This window comes from Podarcis liolepis, assembly GCF_965112155.1.
Source record: "Podarcis liolepis genome assembly, chromosome: 7".
NCBI classification, from domain to species: domain Eukaryota; kingdom Metazoa; phylum Chordata; class Lepidosauria; order Squamata; family Lacertidae; genus Podarcis; species Podarcis liolepis.
In genome coordinates this window covers 9,526,733-9,547,162 of record NC_139561.1, presented here as the reverse complement: position 1 = coordinate 9,547,162, position 20,430 = coordinate 9,526,733, and the positions used below count along the sequence as shown (strand labels likewise).

The following is a 20,430-nucleotide window of genomic DNA, read 5'->3' as shown; positions in this document are numbered from 1 at the left end:
CACTTCCCCCTCTTTCCATCTTCAGGGCTCAGCGGTGGGAGGGAGGGCAGAGATAATCACCAGCACCCCCTCCTCCTCCCAATTTTGGGCCCTGAAATTTCACGGGGCGGGGCAAGTGTACTGAGCGTGTTCAGGAGCTACACAATGCTGATCGACTTTTGCTTTTGGGAAGGTGGGTTTGTTTTTTTGTAGAAAAAACAGGATGGAGAAGGAAATGGAATTGTCATGCTTAACTAGGTCTTTTCCAGGAGGGGAGGCGAAAGGGGCTGCAGTGTGCTGAACCCCGCTGCAACATTTTGTTGCAGGTTCTACTCGTCTTTCAAAATGGCACTGGATGTTCCTTCTGAAAAGCAAATGGGGATTTTTTTTGGGGGGGGGAGTGAAGGTGGCTGCTCTTTGGGGCCACTCGGTTTATGGGATTTCTACCCCAGTATCTTCTCAGATGACAATCTACACTGTCCCCCCTCCCTGTGTTGCCATTTTATTCTCACGCCAACCCTGTGAGGTATGTCAGGCTGAGAGGATGAGCAACAGGTCCAAGACAACCCCAGGAGAGCCGTGGGCAGTATTCATGTTATTTCATGTCAAAGATTTATATTGGGGAGGGGCAGCAGCAAAGCACCTTGTTTCGAATGCAGAAGGTACGAAAAGGGGGGGGGGCTGAAGCAAACAATTTCAGAGGAGGCCTTTTTGTCTGTTTAAAGATGTGGATAAGGAGACGGAATACATTCAAGGGAGCAAAACAGGGCGATAGCCGAAGAAAAGCACAGTAAGCAGCAGCAACAGTGAGGATAGGAGACTCCAGAGAGGCTGGAAACGGACTAGGCCTCAACATGAAAGCAAAGTACCATATTTTTCACTCTATAGGACGCACTTTTCCCCCTCCAAAAATTAAGGGGACAAGGCTTCGCGTTGCTTTCGCTGAAGCCTGGAGAGCGAGAGGGGTCGGTCAGCGAAAGGAACCCGAAGCCTTTGGAGTGCAGCACGAGTTCCCGCTGCGCTCCAAAGGCTTCAGGTGGCTATCGCTGAAGCCTTTGGAGCGCAGCGGGACCTCACGATGCGCTCCAAAGGCTTTGGGTTCCTTTTGCTGAAGCTGGGAGAGCAAGACTCTCCTGGCTTCCGCTGAGAGGGAAGAGCTGCGCAGCGCCCCTTCAGTGAAACGGAAGGAGAAATGGAAGGGGCTCCGTTTATCCTGCCGCTCCGCTGTACGGGCGCTGAGCAGAGAGGGGGAGAATTTTTTCCCCCTGTTCTCCCCCTCCTATGGTCCAGTGCGTCCTATGGCCCTGTGCATCCTATAGAGCGAAAAATACGGTATTTCATGGAGTTGGACCAGTAGCTTTCAGGCAAGGGTCCCTCCCACACCTACCTGGAGGTGCCAGGTTTCGAACCCAAGACCTTCAGCATGCTAATCAAGGGCTTTACTGCTGAGTTGTGTTCCTTCCCCAAAAAAGTAAATTAAGGTGCTAGACCTCATGGTCTTGAGGGGGGGGGAAGAGCTGATTGAAATGGCACCGCTGGATTCCGCTGCTTCAACTGGAATTTTGCTGCTCTCCAGTTCTGCTGCAGCCACTGACCCTGCCCGTCTCCCCATCTCTCTCCTAGGCTCTGACGGTGTCATCCCAGGGCCTCCTGAACTGCGCCGTTTACTGCTGGACCCAGCATACGTTCCGCTGCATGAAGCGCAGGGCCTGCCAAGACGGCGAGACCCAGACGCCGCTCCTGCGGTCCCAGAAGAGGTTCTACGAAAGCACGCTTCCCGCCGCTGGCCGCCAGGCAGAGGCCAAGTCCGCTGCGGGCTCCACGGCGCTGTGAGCAAGGGAGCTTTTGGAGTCCCTCTGGCTGAGCACCCGAAACTCTCTCCTCCCACTCCTTTGGCACCCCCTCCTCGCTGCCATGTATTGCCAGAGGGGAAGGTGGGCAGCCCAGCCACCTTGGCCCACCAGGCTCCCCACCTGATCCCACCCGTGCCCTGCCATGTTCAAGAGGCCTTATCCAGTCCAGCGCCCTGTGACCTACAAGGTGGGAGGGAACGGGCAAGAACTCTGGCATTCAGAAAAGGACAGGTCTACACAAGGAGCAAGACCGCGACTGGCCAGCAGCGGCAGCAACGGCAACCTCTCCCCAATAGGCTACCTATCTGTAACTGGAACCTCTCCCCAATGAGCCTTTTGGTGGAGCAGGAAAGCTGAGGCTTCGTCATGGGACCTGGATGGTGTGTTGGACAACCATTATTTCTATGGGCGAGGGGGAGCCTCTTTGAATTCTGCAGCAGTTCCTGTACAGGAGATTATTCCAGGACTGTGTTGGAATCTGGATGTGGGTGAGAATAGGCTGCTGTGGGGCCGACCTTTTCTTCCTCAGAGCTGCTTGTTTTTGTCGTTTTCCACTCAACAGTAAAGACAAAAGGGAACATGTGGCATTTACTGTCTTGGATATTATTATTATTACTGTTAACATTTATATGAGCCAGTCTGGTGTAGTGCTTAAGAGCGGTGGACTCGTAATCTGGTGAACCGGCTTCGCTTCCCTGCTCCTCCACATGCAGCTGCTGGGTGACCTTGGGCCAGTCACACTTCTCTGAAGTCTCTCAGCCCCACTCACCTCACAGAGTGTTTGTTGTGGGGGAGGAAGGGAAAGGAGATTGTTAGCTGCTTTGAGACTCCTTAAGGTAGTGATAAAGCGGGATATCAAATCCAAACTCTTCTTCTTCTTGTACAGTGGTGCCTCGCAAGACGAAATTAATTCGTTCCGCAAGTTCTTTCTTCTTGCGAGTTTTTCGTCTTGCGAAGCACGGTTTCCCATAGGAATGCATTGAAAATCAATTAATGCGTTCCTAGGGAAACCGCTTGCCAGGCTGGCGGTGCGGAGAAGGGCTTTTCTCCGCACCGCAAGCCTTCAGGACAGGTACGGGAACAGAGGGGAAGGCGCGCAGCGCTTCTCCTCTGTTCCCGGGGCTTGCGTCGGAGGAGGGTTTTTCCTCCCCACCGCCAACATTCAGAACAGCATTCTGAATGTTGGCGGTGGGAAGGAAAACCCTCCTCCCACCCCAAGTCTTCAGGACAGCCATCCGATGCCGGGCTGCGGGAGGAGGCGTTCCCCCCCCCCGCCCGGCATTGGAGCTTCGTTCCGATGTCCGGCGGCGGGAGGAGACGTTCCCCCCCCGCCGGACATCGGAGCTTCGTTCCGATGTCCGTTGGAGGGAGGAGACGTTCCCCCCCCCCGCCGGACATCGGAGCTTCGTTCCGATGTCCCGTGGCGGGAGGAGACGTTCCCCCCCCCGCCGGACATCGGAGCTTCGTTCCGATGTCCCGCGGCCGGAGGAGACGTTCCCCCCCCGCCGGACATCGGAGCTTCGTTCCGATGTCCGTTGGAGGGAGACGTTCCCCCCCCGGACATCGGAGCTTCGTTCCGATGTCCGGCGGCGGGAGGAGACGTTCCCCCCCCCGCCGGACATCGGAGCTTCGTTCCGATGTCCGTTGGAGGGAGGAGACGTTCCCCCCCCCGCCGGACATCGGAGCTTCGTTCCGATGTCCGGCGGCGGGAGGAGACGTTCCCCCCCCGCCGGACATCGGAGCTTCGTTCTGATGTCCCGCGGCGGGAGGAGACGTTCCCCCTCCCGCCGGACATCAGAGCTTCGTTCCGATGTCCCGCGGCGGGAGGAGACGTTTCCCCCCCCGCCGGACATCGGAGCTTCGTTCCGATGTCCGGCGGCGGGAGGAGACGTTCCCCCCCCGCCAGACATCGGAGCTTCGTTCTGATGTCCGGCGGCGGGAGGAGGTCCGAGGACAGTGGGGAAGACGCGCTGCGCTTCCCCGCTGTCCCGGAGATTTCCCTATGGGCTGTCGTCTTGCGAAGCAAGCCCATAGGGAAATTCGTTTTGCGAAGCGCCTCCAAAACGGAAAACCCTTTCGTCTAGCGGGTTTTCCGTCTTGCGAGGCGTTCGTCTTGCGGGGTACTACTGTATCTCATCTTTCCTCCAAGGAGCTCAAGCTGGCTTACCTCCTACTCCTCCCCACTTTACCCTTACAACAACCCTGTGAGGTAGGTTAGGCAGAGATACTGTGACTGGCACAAGAGCCACCCTGTGAGCTCTCCCAGACCTAGTCCAGCTCTCTAACTACTGCACTATCACTGACTCATACACACACCACACCAGTGTGTGTGTGTGTGTGTGTGTGTGTGTGTGTGTGTGTGTGTACGCTTGTACACACCGAGGGGGCCCTTTGAATACATTGCGAGTTGTGCACATCTCTGCATGCTTACTTGGAAGCAAGTGCCACCCCTGCAATGGGACTCCCTCCTGGGCAAGTTCGAGCAGCCATATAAGTGTGTCTCTCTTCCATCCTTTGCTCAGCCTAAGCTCAGTTTTGGCCAACATGGTGTCCTCCAGCCGCTTTGAACCAAAACTGCCCTCAGCCCTGGCCATCCAATTGCAAGAAAAGAATCTTGTGCTCAGGTCCGCTTGTGGGTTTACCACATGACTCTGTTTGGCCACTGTAAGAACATGGGGTTGGACTTGATGGGTCATTGGCCTGACTCGGCCGGACTCTTCTCAGGTTATGTCTTGGCTGTTTCACCCTGGATGAAAAGGGCGAGTGAGGGAAAGCCAAGTTGGTACACATGGTGAATTGTTCCTAAATGCTAGTGAAAGGACACTTAACGGTCCTTGAAGTTCTGAGTTAGTCACCCAACAAGGACAAACTGTTTTACTACTGCTAGGTTACACAGCACGGAGTGAAACATTTGATTTCATTAAACTATTTCAGTGCCTTCTTTTTTTATATACATTTTTATTAAAGTTTCACAAATTTTTAAACAAACACAAAAACACAAACAAACACCACACAAATAACAAATATAATTTCAGATCCTTGTTTTCCTAATATCTTTCCCTGACTTCCCCACACCTCCCCTTCTTATATTCCAAATCCAATAGTTAGCTCAGCAAGTTCTTGTCCCCAACTTTTACCTTATTTATTATTATACTTAATTCATCTTAATTAACCAATTTTAACTTATAGACCTCAATTTAAACAACAATACTCATTCTTTACACCTTTTTCTAAGGTCGACCCAAATTCCCTTCCACAAATCAGTGCATTCTTCTTAAGGCTTTTGCAACTGGGGAAAAATGCAAATTTTATTAGAGCAAAGACCGTATTACAATTGCTCCTATTATAAGGACTATATACAGGGGGAATTTATTTCTGGGATGAGGGAGCATGTGCGCCACCCCCGACATACGGCTGAACTACAGTTCCCATCAGCCACTGGCGCAGCATGGTCAACAGCCAGGGATGATGGGAACTGGAGTCCACTTGCCACCAACCTCTGCTTTATTATAGATGCTTTGGAGTGCAGTCGATGTCTTAACAGGAGGTCCAAGGATGCCTTGAAATGTCCACAAGCATTACTTTTGGGAATCGGTAGAGTTCAATCCTTCCTTTACTTTGCAAAAGCGACAGGAATCAACTTTGTCAACATCTGGGCTGCTGCCTTGCAGATTCCCTCCAACCTGTGAGCTGGTGAATTGCCTAAACCATCCTGGTAGCTTCCGCAGCCTTGGCACAATGAAAGTGATAGCGGCAAGAACCAGGACTCCTAGAGGGATCACTGTTTCAAAAGCTCGTTTCACGACTTTTGTGTTCCAGTTCTGCCTTGGAGACCCACCATCAATGCTTCCCCCGGACCCCCAAAACTTGCAATTTGGAGGGGCCCAGCCGTTGTTGCAGTGGCAGTTATTGCGGTTGTTACAAACACCTCTGTCACTGCACTGTTTATTGGGATCACACACTGCCTTCTTCCTGAAAATGCACGTCTGGTTCTTGCAGAGTTTCCCAGGGCCACATGGAGTGCCGTCAGGCACCATTCCGAGATCCACAAAATCTGTCCCGCCATAGTAGGCCACGCTCCAGCAGCCAGCACCAGCGCCTGACAACTCAGTGGGAGTCACGGCATAGTGTGGTATTGAAGGTACATCTCTGACATTGCTACACTGAATTCTCCCGCACTTTACGTCTTGAGGCTGGCATTTCACAAAAGTACTTCCTGTCCAATCCCTGCCACAGTTGCCATACTTATCCCCCACAGTATTCCGAGACTGAAAGCAGGATGCTCGAGCCGCTGTGGCTCCATAGCCAAAGATCCTGGCGCACAGGTAGTTGTGAGTCCAACACTGCTTGGCATAACAATGGGAATCGTGTTTGCTGCACGGCGTCCCGTCTTGCATGTACACATCATTGGGGCACCACTCAGATATCCCACTACAGTACTCGGGAAGGTCACACTCATTGATCTGACTTCGACAAAGGTCTCCACTTGGACGGAAGTGACAGTTTTTACAACATGCCCCAGAAGAGCACTGTGCACGTGGCTTCAAGGTGCAGTCAGCGTTGCAGCAAAGATTCTGCCTGCACCTCTGTGTGCCGCCGCAGTCACATTCTTCTCCCTTATCCAACAATCCATTGCCACAATGCTTGATAGGTGGTATTTTTTGGGGCCTGTTGGCCAGGCAGTCCAGGTTCCCTTCCAGCACAAGTTCTTCATAAGTGTGAATGCTGCAGTTGCTGAACTTGTTCGTTTCTGCCTGGTACGAATGCATGACACAGGTTTTGTGTCCTCCACAAACACAGTTGGATTCGTCGTGTTCAAGCCCCATGTGATGACCCAACTCATGGGACATGGCCCTTGAAAAGAGAATTGGATTCTTCTGCAAGTAGCTCAAAACCCCTGCAGAATAGCTTGGCCTGCAGATGGCATTACCGTATGACTTCCCGAGGGTGTGCTCGAACTCCTGGTGAGTGAGCAACAGGGCTGTGTCGTGCTTCATCCACTTCGCAAGACTGTTCACTCTCCAGCTGTTGAAATTATTCAGAAGCAACCCAACGTTATTTGTAACCTCGAAAGGGTTGCCTGTGTTCCAGATCTCCAGTCCAATCAGGACAATACTTGTGTGCAGCACCCGGAAGTGCACACCCATTAAGTTAACTATGTCCAAAATGAGGTATGCCATCCTGGTTTCATTGGCACCTTCAAACTGAAACAGCTTCTCGTCCACAACAATGTACAGCTCAATGTATTTTGGGTGCCTTGGGTCACGCCGGGTCCCCCTTTCCACCCTCGGTTCTTCTGCCTGACGCTTTGCAACTGGAGCTCTCATTCCACACATACCAGGCTTTGGTTCGTTGATCAGGTAGAGAAGGTGCTGAAAAGCTGAAGAATCGTGGAAAGGCTCTATGCCATAATTTCTGTCTCTGATACTTAGGAATCCTGTCAAGCCAGAGCAGGTCTTAAGAACCACAAGCGAATTGGCTACGCCATCCACATGCCCTTCGTGGTAGCATTCCACAGGGATGTAGGGATGACTTTCGATCCGTCTGCCCTGGGAACTGTATGTGAAGAGTGCGAGGTTTTTGACCAGGAAGTCATCCTTCCTGGGCTTCAACTGAATGACGTAGTCCTTTCCTGATACATTGAGGATATAGGAAAGGTCATCCTTCTTGGCTTTCCCTCCAAAAAGCACCAACTGCCTTGGGGTGATCACTTCATACCACGTATACTCAGGAGCAGGAAATGAGCTAGTGGGAAGGAGGAACCCCAGCAAAATAACAGGATTCGTCAACTGCAGAACCAACCATTTGAGGAGGCCACTGCTGCCACGTGTCATGATCTGCTTCCACTATTCACTATCCTTAAACAGCCTAGAGTAGAGTAGAGTAGACTTGTCTAAAAAAGTGTATTTCCAGAGACTTCTAGATGACAAAGGAGACGACAAAGAGGGAGGAGGAACCACCATACCGGTTCAAATGTCCTCTCCTGTGGTGGGAAATTCCATGACCAGGCTAACGGTTTCTCATGCTTTTTTGAATGTGGACATTCCATCGGCTGAGGCAGGTGGGCATTGGAAGAGCACGGAACACGGTAGAGAGCAGCTGTTTGCTATTCTCGATGTGGATCAGGACCCACATATTGCTGGAATCCTGGCCAAGAGGGCTAACCTAGGCCACATTCACACTGTGGGTTTAAAGGGGAATTGTGAAGGAAGAGTATACATGAGTAGCCAACTGTGACAGGGGGCTCAGAATGATCTCAGGCTTGCAAGAGAGGTGAAAGATAATAAAGCCACTTCTGAACTGAAGAGGAGGTGGGGTTGCGGGCCCACGCCCTCCCCACGCACGCGGGGGCTGGCTCACAGCCCCCGCAAGAATGAGGGAATCCTCACGCGTGTCATCTCCCTGCCTAGCCAATTGGCTGGTCAGGGGTGTGTGTGTGTGGCCTGGGCTATTTATGCCCGGCGCGCCCGAGGACCGCCCTCTCTTTGCCTCTCCAGCTGATAGCCGATAGGCCTAAGCCAATACCGCTCAATTCCTACAATCAATAAAGTTGTGGCTGTTTTCGCCCATTAACCTTAAATACCGTGTCATGTGTATTTATTTCTCAAGGGGGGAGGGGGACTTGCCACGCAATAAAGGTTTATTTGGCTATTGTCAGGGAACTGACATCAGAGGCACGGGAGAAGGAGAGGGTCTCTGATTCTGCAGGAGAAGGTCCCAGCGCTAGGGGGAGACTCAGCTGGGAAGAAGGGGAAGAGAATGAGTGTAACACCAGGGATCCAGGAGAGCAACGGGACAGGGAGGTGCAGGGGCTCCAGGACTCTTCGTTGGAAGTTAGTGAGGAGAGCCCAAGCACCCCGCTGCCCATGCCCACCCTGCACAGGAGACTCCCGCGCAGTGAGAGGCGGAGACGATTAGGCGTCAAACAACTCTTATGTTGGCAACGCTTTAAGAAACGCCCACAGACAGATTCTACAAGTGACTAAGGGCAGCCACGCTGAGATGAGCTGTGCAGTCCGGATGGATTAACCAGGCAATCTAATGCTCAAACGGAGCAGGATTACGCACGAGTAACTCCCAACCACTACAGCAATCTGTCTGTCTCTGAAAGTTGCTCGTGCGCAACAAACAGAAGGGGGCATCATGAGTAAGACCGGAGAAGTCGGAGCCACGAGAGGGGCGGCTGGAGGCCAATCGCTGGAGGAGAGAAACCGCGACTTGGAAGAGCACATAGCCATCCTGACGGCGAGGCTGGACGAACGATGGTCTCTGGATGCTCAGGGGAAACCCACCCCCATAGCGAGGAAGGTACCGGGACTGGTGCATAAGTTTGGGGGAAAGCCTCAAGTGTATGGGGCGTTTAGAACAGAAATAGAATATGCCTTGAAGCTGCAGCAAAACGATTTTGAAAATGACGCAGCCAAAGTTGCTTATATTGTGGGGCACTTGCAGGACGGGGCGAGAGAGTGGATTTGACCGCTTATGGCGACGCAGAATGACGCCATGGAGGATCTACCGAAATTCTTTCAGGCGATGGACGCGATGTACAGTAGCGATGTGCAACAGAGTGTGACCAAACAGGAACTGCTGAGCTGTAAGCAGGGAGAAGGGTCAGTTAGAGACTATTGGTCACGTTTTGCCATGATCGTGCACCGCCTGGGGTGGCAGCTGGACTCGGAACCCATACAAATGCTATTTGAGGAGGGGTTGTCACCAACGGTCAAATATGAGCTTTCGCGCGCACCCCGCCCACAGTCTATGGATCAGCTGACCAAGGCAGTCCTTGCGATTGGCGTAAGGCAGGAAGCGCGGGCTCAAGAGAGGCGGGAAGGGAGAGAGCAGCGTTGTCATGACTACCGCATTCCTAGAATACCTAGGCAGCCTTCCCCGCCAATGGAGCCAATGGAAATAGGCGGTTCGCGTGCCCAGGAAGTTTCAAACTCCAGCGAGAGTCGCAAAAAGGAGGGAAAGGATGTAAAAACGACCAAGAAATGTTTCCTTTGCCAACGGCCAGGACATTTTGCCAGAGTCTGCCCACAAAGAAAGGCCTGGCAAGGAATGGTGGGGGCTGTGGGAGGCGAGGAGGAGGAACCCCAGACTCCAGAGCAGGGAAACGGAAACGCTTGGCTGCCAATCAGCGGGCACAGCAGCCGAGCCAACAACCAATGAATGTGCCCAAACCAGATTCTCCAAGAGCCGCAATTGCCATTGAGGTGGTGCTTGAACTCCCAAATGGGCACCCAGTGAAGGTTCAGGGTATGCTGGACTCAGGAAGCTCATGCAACTTTTTTAGCAGGGACTTTGCCTTAGAGCATCAGCTTCACCTGCTACCTTTGGATGCACCTCTGCAAGTCACCACCATTGATGGGAGGGAACTGATTGGGGGGGAAGTTACACACCAGACCCCACCGATGAGAATGAGAGTGTCTAGGCACTCAGAGACAATTGCCTTCCACGTTGCCTCATTAGCGGTTCCCCCAATAATATTAGGGATGAGCTGGCTAGCGCAACATGATCCGGTGGTGGCGTGGCATCAGAGGACCGTCAACTTTGGGTCTGACTACTGCCTGCATCACTGCTTAGGCGGGGAAATGCCAAGGATGAGCGTAGCCAGAGTGGCTAGCACTGCAGTGGAGGGTAAAGAAAAGGTGCCACCACAATATGCTGATCTGAAGGAGGTTTTTAGTGAAAAGGAGGCCGATAGACTGCCACCCCACAGGCCGTTCGATTGCCAGATCAATTTGCTCCCTGGGGCGCAGCTGCCTGTGGGTAAGCTATATGCCATGTCAGACAGGGAGATGAAGGAGTTACGGGACTTCATCGACAAGAACCTAAAGAGAGGGTTTATAAGAGAGTCAAAGGCAGTGGGGGGTAGTCCAGTATTTTTTGTGGACAAAAAGGGCACTGATAAACCGAGGCTTGTAGTGGACTTCAGGCGGGTAAATTTGGTGTCAGAACCTGTGACTTTCCCTATGCCCAGAATTGACGACATTCTGACGAGAGTGAGGAAGGGAAAGATTTTCACCAAGCTAGACCTTAGGGGGGCTTACAACTTAATCCGAATGAGAGAGGGAGATGAATGGAAGACCACCATGTTCACACCCCTGGGGGCCTTTGAATATCTCGTTATGCCTTTCGGATTACAGTCAGGCTCCGCCTGTTTTCAAGCGTTCATGCACCGCGTGTTGGGGTCTCTGCTTTACAAGAACTGTGTAGCATTTCTGGACGACGTCTTGATATATTCAGAAAATGAGGAGCAACATGTGAGAGATGTCAGGGAAGTGCTACAACGATTGCAGAAACACCAGTTGTGGGTCAAGCTAGAGAAATGTCAGTTTCATGCCCGAGAGGTGGAGTTCCTGGGGTACAAGTTATCTGACAAAGGCTTAGCGATGGACCCAAGCAAGGTGCAAGCAGTATTGGAGTGGAAAACCCCTAAGACACGAAAGGATGTGCAGAGGTTCCTAGGTTTTGGCAATTTCTACAGGAAGTTCATCAAGAACTTTGCTCACTTGACAGCCCCAATCACGGACTGTCTCAGTAGTAAAAAAAAGTTTGTGTGGACGGAGGAAGCCCAGCGATCCTTTGAAAGATTGAAGAAGGCGTTCACATCGGAAGAACAATTACTACATGTGGATTTGGAGAAACCACTGCGGTTGGAGACGGACGCGTCAGACAGAGCTATTGGGGCGGTTCTGTTGCAGCCAGGACTGAACAAGCAAGAATGGAAACCGTGTGCCTTTTTCTCGAGAAAGCTGAGCAAGTCGGAACAAAACTACACCGTGTACGACCGAGAACTGCTAGCAATTTACGCCGCCTTTCGTTGGTGGCGCCATTTTCTGATAGGGGCGCAGCGCAAGATCCAGGTCTGTACAGATCATAAGAACTTGGAATATTGGCAGACAACACGGGTGCTCAACCAGAGACAGATTCGCTGGGCGCAGGAGTTTTCCAAGTTTTCCTTCGAAATCCAGTATGTGCCAGGCGAGCAAAACGTGAGAGCAGACGCTCTCTCGCGGAAACCAGAGTACTTCGAAGGAGAGGGGCCGCCGGAGACCCGACACGTCATACCTGAGGACCGATGGGTGTGTGGGGGAACTCTAGTGGGCACGAGAGAACTGGCAGGACTCACAAGGGACGATGAATTCGTACAAACAAAAATCAGGGAACTCCAAGAGAGGAGGGGAGCACCAGAGGGGTTCGAAGAGAAGGAAGGGGTGTTGTACTACAGGGGGCGATGTATGTACCGGGGGAGGCTCTAAGAAGAAGGGTACTCAAACAACTACATGACACCCCCACAGTGGGGCACTTTGGGCAACACAAAACCATGATGCTGGTGACCCGGCAATTTTGGTGGCCACGGGTGAGGGAGGATGTACGCGAATATGTAAGAGGGTGTGACCGCTGCCAGAGGGCCAAAGGGGAACGCACGGTACCAGCGGGTTTGCTGGAACCCTTACCCACACCAAACAAACCCTGGGAGGTGGTGTCAATTGATTTCATGATGGATTTGCCCAAATTGAGGGGAAAAACAGCAGTGATGGTAGTAGTCGACTTGCTAACCAAAATGTGCCATTTTATCGCCTGCTCACATGCGGTGACGGTGGAAGAAACGGCATGGTTGTTTGTAGAACACATTTTCAGGCTGCATGGCGCCCCCTTGAGGGTTCTCTCAGACCGCGGAAAACAATTTACTTCCCGGTTCTGGAGGAAGCTCATGAGCCTACTGCAAGTCGAGGTCAGCTTCTCGACAGCGACACACCCAGAAACCAATGGGCAAGCGGAAAGGGCAAACAGCGTACTCCAGCAATACTTACGCTGCTACATAAGCGAGAGGCAGAATGATTGGGTAGAGAAACTAGCGTTAGCAGAATTTGCGTACAATAACGCTGAACATGTGTCCACGGGAATGAGTCCATTTTTGGCCAATTATGGGTGTCATCCCAGGGCATTCCCGGGTAATGAGGAACAGAGCTGGAGTGTGCCCGCAGCTGAACAGTTTGTGGAAGAAATGGAAGCGTTACATCAACAGCTCAAGATGAACCTAGAAAGGGCCAAGGCCAATTACAAGAAGCAAGCAGATAAACACCGCAGGGAAGGGGAAACCATAAGGGTGGGGGATCGCGTGTGGCTGTCCACTCAAGGGTTACCCTTTAAGGGAGGGTGCAAGAAGTTGCAGCCCAGATGACTGGGGCCATTTGAAGTTATACAACAGATAAACCCCGTGGCGTTCAAGCTCAGGTTGCCCCAACAACATGAAAATACATCCCGTGTTCCACAGGTCCTTACTCTCACCACACAGAGAGGGGCGGGAATTCGAGGGGCGGGAGGTAGAAGTCATGCCACAACCACAGGTAGAAGAAAGGGAACACCAGAGTTCGGCCGCAGAGATAGTTGATTCAAGGTGGCGAGGTCGGCAAGTGGAGTACTTGGTGGCGTGGGAAGGAGAGCCCTGGTCGGAAAACACGTGGGTGCCAGCAGAGGCAGTTGGCGACGAGCATATGGTGGAAGTGTTCCACCGACGGTTCCCAGATAAACCCCAGCCCTTAGAGCGATTCTGGGAGGAACAATTTGGTACAACAGAGGAGGAAGAGAGTTTCGAAGGGTTTTCAGAATCTGAAGACGAATCGGATTGGGAGGGTCATTCCTTGGGTGGGAACCTTAGCAGGTGGGAAGAGGTTTTCGCACCCACAGATGAGGAGGACAGCTCATTCCGGGGTTTCCTTGGCTCACCGACCAGAGAAGAGGCTACAATAGAGCCCCCAGGTCGGAGGGGGAGTGAAGGGGGCCCTGGGAGGGAAGTGGATGTCAGGGAACTGACATCAGAGGCACGGGAGAAGGAGAGGGTCTCTGATTCTGCAGGAGAAGGTCCCAGTGCTAGGGGGAGACTCAGCTGGGAAGAGGGGGAAGAGAATGAGTGTAACACCAGGGATCCAGGAGAGCAACAGGACAGGGAGGTGCAGGGGCCCCAGGACTCTTCGTTGGAAGTTAGTGAGGAGAGCCCAAGCACCCTGCTGCCCACGCCCACCCTGCGCAGGAGACTCCCGCGCAGTGAGAGGCGGAGACGATTAGGCGTCAAACAACTCTTATGTTGGCAACGCTTTAAGAAACGCCCACAGACAGATTCTACGAGTGACTAAGGGCAGCCACGCTGAGATGGGCTGTGCAGTCCGGATGGTTTAACCGGGCAATCTAATGCTCAAACGGAGCAGGATTATGCACGAGTAACTCCCAACCACTACAGCTATGTTCAAAGCAGCAGGAAGAACAAGCAATTCCTCTGAGGGGAGAAAACGGAGAAATGCTATTGAGTGACAGAGAGAAGGTGGAGGCTGCTCCTACTTGACCTCTATCCAAAAGGAAAGCCGTGCCCAACCTGGTGATAACACAATAAACAATGCAAGGAGGGAACTGCAGCCCAATATAGGAGAAGTGGTGGGAAAGGAACACCTAGCTACGTTAAACAAATTCAAAGCTCCAGGGTCTGATGAGCTGTACCCAAGGGTACTAAAGGGGTTGGAGAATGTAATCTCAGAGCCTCTGTCTATAATCTTTGAGAATTCCTGGAGAACAGGTGAAGTCCCTACAGACTGGAGGCAGGCAAATGTTGTCCCTGTTAAGTTGTGGGTGAACATATCAAACGACACAGCGATTCTTCAAACAGCTCTTCTTTATTCAGAGGCCAGAACAGAAACTGAGCTGAAGGGCTCAGTCAGCCTGCTTATATAGAGCTCCAGTACACATAATTGTTACAACTTTCTAAAACTAACCAATCACTGAACGTCAGTTTCGATCCCTTATTTGCATAACTATCTACAGTATCCCCCTGCTGGCCCAGGGTGAGAACTTCAGTATAACAGTCCCCATCTTCAAAAAAGGGGGAAAGAAGACCCAGGTAACAACCAACAAGTGAGCACCGACATCAATACCAGGAAAGGTCCTAGAACAGATAATTCAAAAGTCAGCCTATGAGCATTTAGAAAAGGATGCTGTGATTACTAAGACCCAGCATGGGTTTCTCAAAAACTAAGTCATGCCAGACAAATCATATTTCTTCTTTTGATTGAGTTACAAGCTTGGTGGCTTGGGGGAATGCTGTGGACATAGTGTATCTTGATTTCAGTAAGACTTTTGACAAAGCCCACCCATGATATTCTTATGAGGAAGATGGTAAAATGTGGGTTGAATTAGGTTAAGAGGTGGATTTGTAGCTGGTTGTAGCTGGTTGACTGGTTGACTGACTGAATGCTGGGTCTGGTGAGACACTTGCATGTTTGCATGTCTGGGCCAGTTCAAACTGCTCTGGGCAAGTTGGAACCTACCTGAACCTTTTCCAACTGGTTTGGGCAGGTTTGAACCTCTTGGACTGGATCCAACTGGTATGAACTGGTTCCAACTGCTCTGGGCTGGTTCCAAGTGACATAGACCTGTCCCAACCGGCCTGGACCTGTTCTAACCAGCTTGGGCCAATTTCAAATGGCCCGCACCTACTCCAACTGGCCAGGACCTGCTGGAAGCTGTCTGGAACTGTTCAAACGGGCTTGGGCCAGATCAAACCAGCCTAGACCTGTTTAAACCAGCCTGGACCGGCAGAAAGAGGCCTGTTGTCGTTGTTGTTTAGTCGTTTAGTCATGTCCGACTCTTCGTGACCCATTGGACCAGAGCACGCCAGGCATTTCTGTCTTCCACTGCCTCCCGCAGTTTAGTCAAACGCATGCTGGTAGCTTCGAGAACCCTATCCAACCATCTCGTCCTCTGTCATCCCCTTCTCCTTGTGCCCTCCATCTTTCCCAACATCAGTGTCTTTTCCAGGGAGTCTTCTCATGAGGTGGCCAAAGTATTGGAGCCTCAGCTTCAGGATCTGTCCTTCCAGTGAGCACTCAGGGCTGATTTCCTTCAGAATGGATAGCTTTGATCTTCTTGAAGTCCATGGGACTCTCAAGAGTCTCCTCCAGCACCATAATTCAAAAGCATCAATTCTTCAGCGATCAGCCTTCTTTATGGTCCAGCTCTCACTTCCATATATCACTACTGGGAAAACTATGGCTTTAACTATACGGACTTTTGTTGGCAAGGTAATGTCTCTGCTTTTTAAGATGCTGTCTAGGTTTGTCATTGCTCTTCTCCCAAGAAGCAGGTGTTTTTAATTTTGTGACTGCTGTCACAATCTGCAGTGATCATGGAGCCCAAGAAAGTAAAATCTCTCACTGCCTCCATTTCTTCCCCTTCTATTTGCCAGGAGGTGATGGGACCAGTGGCCATGATCTTCGTGGGTTTTTTTGATGTTGAGCTTCAAACCATATTTTGCGCTCTCCTCTTTCACCCTCATTAAAAGGTTCTTTAATTCCTCCTCACTTTCTGCCATCAATGTTGTGTAATCTGCATATCTAAGGTTGTTGATATTTCTTCCGGCAATCTTAATTCCGGCTAGGGATTCATCAAGCCCAGCCTTTCGCATGATGAATTCTGCATATAAGTTATAACCAGGGAGACAATATACAGCCTTGTCATACTCCCTTCCCAATCCATTTCTAACTGTTCCATATCCATTTCTAACTGTAGCTTCTTGTGCCACATAGAGATTTCTCAGGAGACAGATGAGGTGATCAGGGGATCAGATGCAGAACGTCAGATTTTTAGCAGAAATTGTGACCGCGCGGCTTAGGGATTTTTTCAAAAAAAGTTGTTCGGACGTCGAGGGCTAAGTCTGTTTCCGATGATAAAAACCCATCTGTTTCCACCGAAAAACCTTTCAGGGGATCGTTTGCAACAGTTTGGCACCATTTTTGAGTGAATTGCAGAACGTCAGATTTTTAGCAGAAATTGTGACCGCGCGGCTTAGGGATTTTTTCAAAAAAAGTTGTTCAGACGTCGAGGGCTAATTCTGTTTCCGATGATAAAAACCCATCTGTTTCCACCGAAAAACATTTCAGGGGATCACTTGCAACAGTTTGGCACCATTTTTGAGGGAATTGCAGAACGTCAGATTTTTAACAAAAAATGTGACCGCGCGGCTTAGGGATTTTTTCAAAAAAAGTTGTTCAGACGTCAAGGGCTAATTCTGTTTACGATGATAAAAACCCGTCTGTTTCCACCGAAAAACATTTCAGGGGATCACTTGCAACAGTTTGGCACCATTTTTGAGTGAATTGCAGAACGTCAGATTTTTAGCAGAAATTGTGACCGCGCGGCTTAGGGATTTTTTCAAAAAAAGTTGTTCAGACGTCGAGGGCTAATTCTGTTTCCGATGATAAAAACCCATCTGTTTCCACCGAAAAACATTTCAGGGGATCACTTGCAACAGTTTGCCAACATTTTTGAGTGAATTGCAGAACGTCAGATTTTTAGCAGAAATTGTAAACCGCGCGGCTTAGGGATTTTTTCAAAAAAAGTTGTTCAGACGTCGAGGGCTAATTCTGTTTCCGATGATAAAAACCCATCTGTTTCCACCGAAAAACATTTCAGGGGATCACTTGCAACAGTTTGGCACCATTTTTGAGGGAATTGCAGAACGTCAGATTTTTAACAGAAAATGTGACCGCGCGGCTTAGGGATTTTATCAAAAAAAGTTGTTCAGACGTCAAGGGCTAATTCTGTTTACGATGATAAAAACCCGTCTGTTTCCACCGAAAAACATTTCAGGGGATCACTTGCAACAGTTTGGCACCATTTTTGAGTGAATTGCAGAACGTCAGATTTTTAACAGAAATTGTGACCGCGCGGCTAAGGAATTTTTTCAAAAAAAGTTGTTCAGACCTCGAGGGCTAATTCTGTTTCCGATGATAAAAACCCATCTGTTTCCACCGAAAAACATTTCAGGGGATCACTTGCAACAGTTTGGCACCATTTTTGAGGGAATTGCAGAACGTCAGATTTTTAACAGAAAATGTGACCGCGCGGCTTAGGGATTTTTTAAAAAAAAGTTGTTCAGACGTCAAGGGCTAATTCTGTTTCCGATGATAAAAGCCCATCTCTTTCCACCGAAAAACATTTCAGGGGATCACTTGCAACAGTTTGGCACCATTTTTGGGTGAATTGCAGAACGTCAGATTTTTAACAGAAATTGTGACCGCGCGGCTTAGGGATTTTTTCAAAAAAAGTTGTTCAGACGTCGAGGGCTAATTCTGTTTCCGATGATAAAAACCCATCTGTTTCCACCGAAAAACATTTCAGGGGATCACTTGCAACAGTTTGCCAACATTTTTGAGTGAATTGCAGAACGTCAGATTTTTAGCAGAAATTGTGACCGCGCGGCTTAGGGATTTTTTCAAAAAAAGTTGTTCAGACGTCAAGGGCTAATTCTGTTTCCGATGATAAAAACCCGTCTGTTTCCACCGAAAAACATTTCAGGGGATCACTTGCAACAGTTTGGCACCATTTTTGAGTGAATTGCAGAACGTCAGATTTTTAGCAGAAATTGTGACCGCGCGGCTTAGGGATTTTTTCAAAAAAAGTTGTTCAGACGTCGAGGGCTAATTCTGTTTCCGATGATAAAAACCCATCTGTTTCCACTGAAAAACCTTTCAGGGGATCGTTTGCAACAGTTTAGGACCATTTTTGAATGAATTGCAGAACGTCAGATTTTTAGCAGAAATTGTGACCGCGCGGGTTAGGGATTTTTTCAAAAAAAGTTGTTTAGACGTCGAGGGCTAATTCTGTTTCCGATGATAAAAACCCATCTGTTTCCACCGAAAAACATTTCAGGGGATCACTTACAACGGTTTGCCAACATTTCTGAGTGAATTGCAGAACGTCAGATTTTTAGCAGAAATTGTGACCGCGCGGCTTAGGGATTTTTTCAAAAAAAGTTGTTCAGACGTCGAGGGCTAATTCTGTTTCCGATGATAAAAACCCATCTGTTTCCACCGAAAAACATTTCAGGGGATCACTTGCAACAGTTTGCCAACATTTTTGAGGGAATTACAGAACGTCAGATTTTTAGCAGAAATTGTGACCGCGCGGGTTAGGGATTTTTTCAAAAAAAGTTGTTCAGACGTCGAGGGCTAATTCTTTTTCCAATGATGAAAAGCCATCTGTTTCCACCGAAAAAACTTTCAGGGGATCGTTTGCAACAGTTTAGGACCATTTTTGAATGAATTGCAGAACGTCAGATTTTTAGCAGAAATTGTGACCGCGCGGGTTAGGGATTTTTCCAAAAAAAGTTGTTTAGACGTCGAGGGCTAATTCTGTTTCCGATGATAAAAACACATCTGTTTCCACCGAAAAACATTTCAGGGGATCACTTGCAACAGTTCTCGAACATTTTTGAGTGAATTGCAGAACGTCAGATTTTTAGCAGAAATTGTGACCGCGCGGGTTAGGGATTTTTTCAAAAAAAATTGTTTAGACGTCGAGGGCTTATTCTGTTTCCGATGATAAAAACCCATCTGTTTCCACCGAAAAACATTTCAGGGGATCACAACGGTTTGCCAACATTTCTGAGTGAATTGCAGAACGTCAGATTTTTAGCAGAAATTGTGACCGCGCGGGTTAGGGATTTTTTCAAAAAAAGTTGTTCAGACGTCGAGGGCTAATTCTGTTTCCGATGATAAAAACCCATCTGTTTCCACCGAAAAACATTTCAGGGGATCACTTGCAACAGTTTTCGAACATTTTTGAGTGAATTGCAGAACGTCAGATTTTTAGCAGAAATTGTGACCGCGCGGGTTAGGGATTTTTTCAAAAAAAAGTTGTTTAGACGTCGAGGGCTTATTCAGTTTCCGATGATAAAAACCCATCTGTTTCCACCGAAAAACATTTCAGGGGATCACTTACAACGGTTTGCCAACATTTCTGAGTGAATTGCAGAACGTCAGATTTTTAGCAGAAATTGTGACCGCGCGGGTTAGGGATTTTTTCAAAAAAAGTTGTTCAGACGTCGAGGGCTAATTCTGTTTCCGATGATAAAAACCCATCTGTTTCCACTGAAAAACCTTTCAGGGGATCGTTTGCAACAGTTTAGGACCATTTTTGAATGAATTGCAGAACGTCAGATTTTTAGCAGAAATTGTGACCGCGCGGCTTAGGGATTTTTTCAAAAAAAGTTGTTCAAACGTCAAGGGCTAATTCTGTTTCCAATGATAAAAACCCATCTGTTTCCACCGAAAAACATTTCAGGGGATCACTTACAACGGTTTGCCAACATTTTTGAATGAATTGCAGAACGTCAGATTTTTAGCAGAAATTGTGACCGCGCGGGTTAGGGATTTTTTCAAAAAAAGTTGTTCAGACGTCGAGGGCTAATTCTGTTTCCGATGATAAAAACCCATCTGTTTCCACCGAAAAACATTTCAGGGGATCACTTGCAACAGTTCTCGAACATTTTTGAGTGAATTGCAGAACGTCAGATTTTTAGCAGAAATTGTGACCGCGCGGGTTAGGGATTTTTTCAAAAAAAATTGTTTAGACGTCGAGGGCTTATTCTGTTTCCAATGATAAAAACCCATCTGTTTCCACCGAAAAACATTTCAGGGGATCACAACGGTTTGCCAACATTTCTGAGTGAATTGCAGAACGTCAGATTTTTAGCAGAAATTGTGACCGCGCGGGTTAGGGATTTTTTCAAAAAAAGTTGTTCAGACGTCGAGGGCTAATTCTG

General features: G+C 49.4%; 2 protein-coding genes across 2 annotated transcripts in view; one reads left to right on the top strand and one right to left on the bottom strand.

The window, feature by feature from the left end:
- Positions 1-2,419, top strand: part of TMEM116 (transmembrane protein 116) — a 35,349-nt gene extending 32,930 nt beyond the window's left edge. Inside the window, exon 11 of the mRNA XM_083511423.1 lies at positions 1,603-2,419. Coding sequence (XP_083367549.1) covers positions 1,603-1,812 — 210 coding nt within the window. The 3' untranslated portion in view covers positions 1,813-2,419. The remainder of the gene's footprint in view (positions 1-1,602) is intronic.
- A 2,703-nt stretch (positions 2,420-5,122) lies between these two features.
- Positions 5,123-7,705, bottom strand: LOC310710534 (disintegrin and metalloproteinase domain-containing protein 21-like). Its single transcript, XM_083511412.1, has one exon. The coding sequence runs from the start codon at positions 7,664-7,666 to the stop codon at positions 5,411-5,413; it is 2,256 nt and encodes a 751-aa protein (XP_083367538.1). The 5' UTR covers positions 7,667-7,705; the 3' UTR covers positions 5,123-5,410.
- Positions 7,706-20,430: the final 12,725 nt, after the last annotated feature.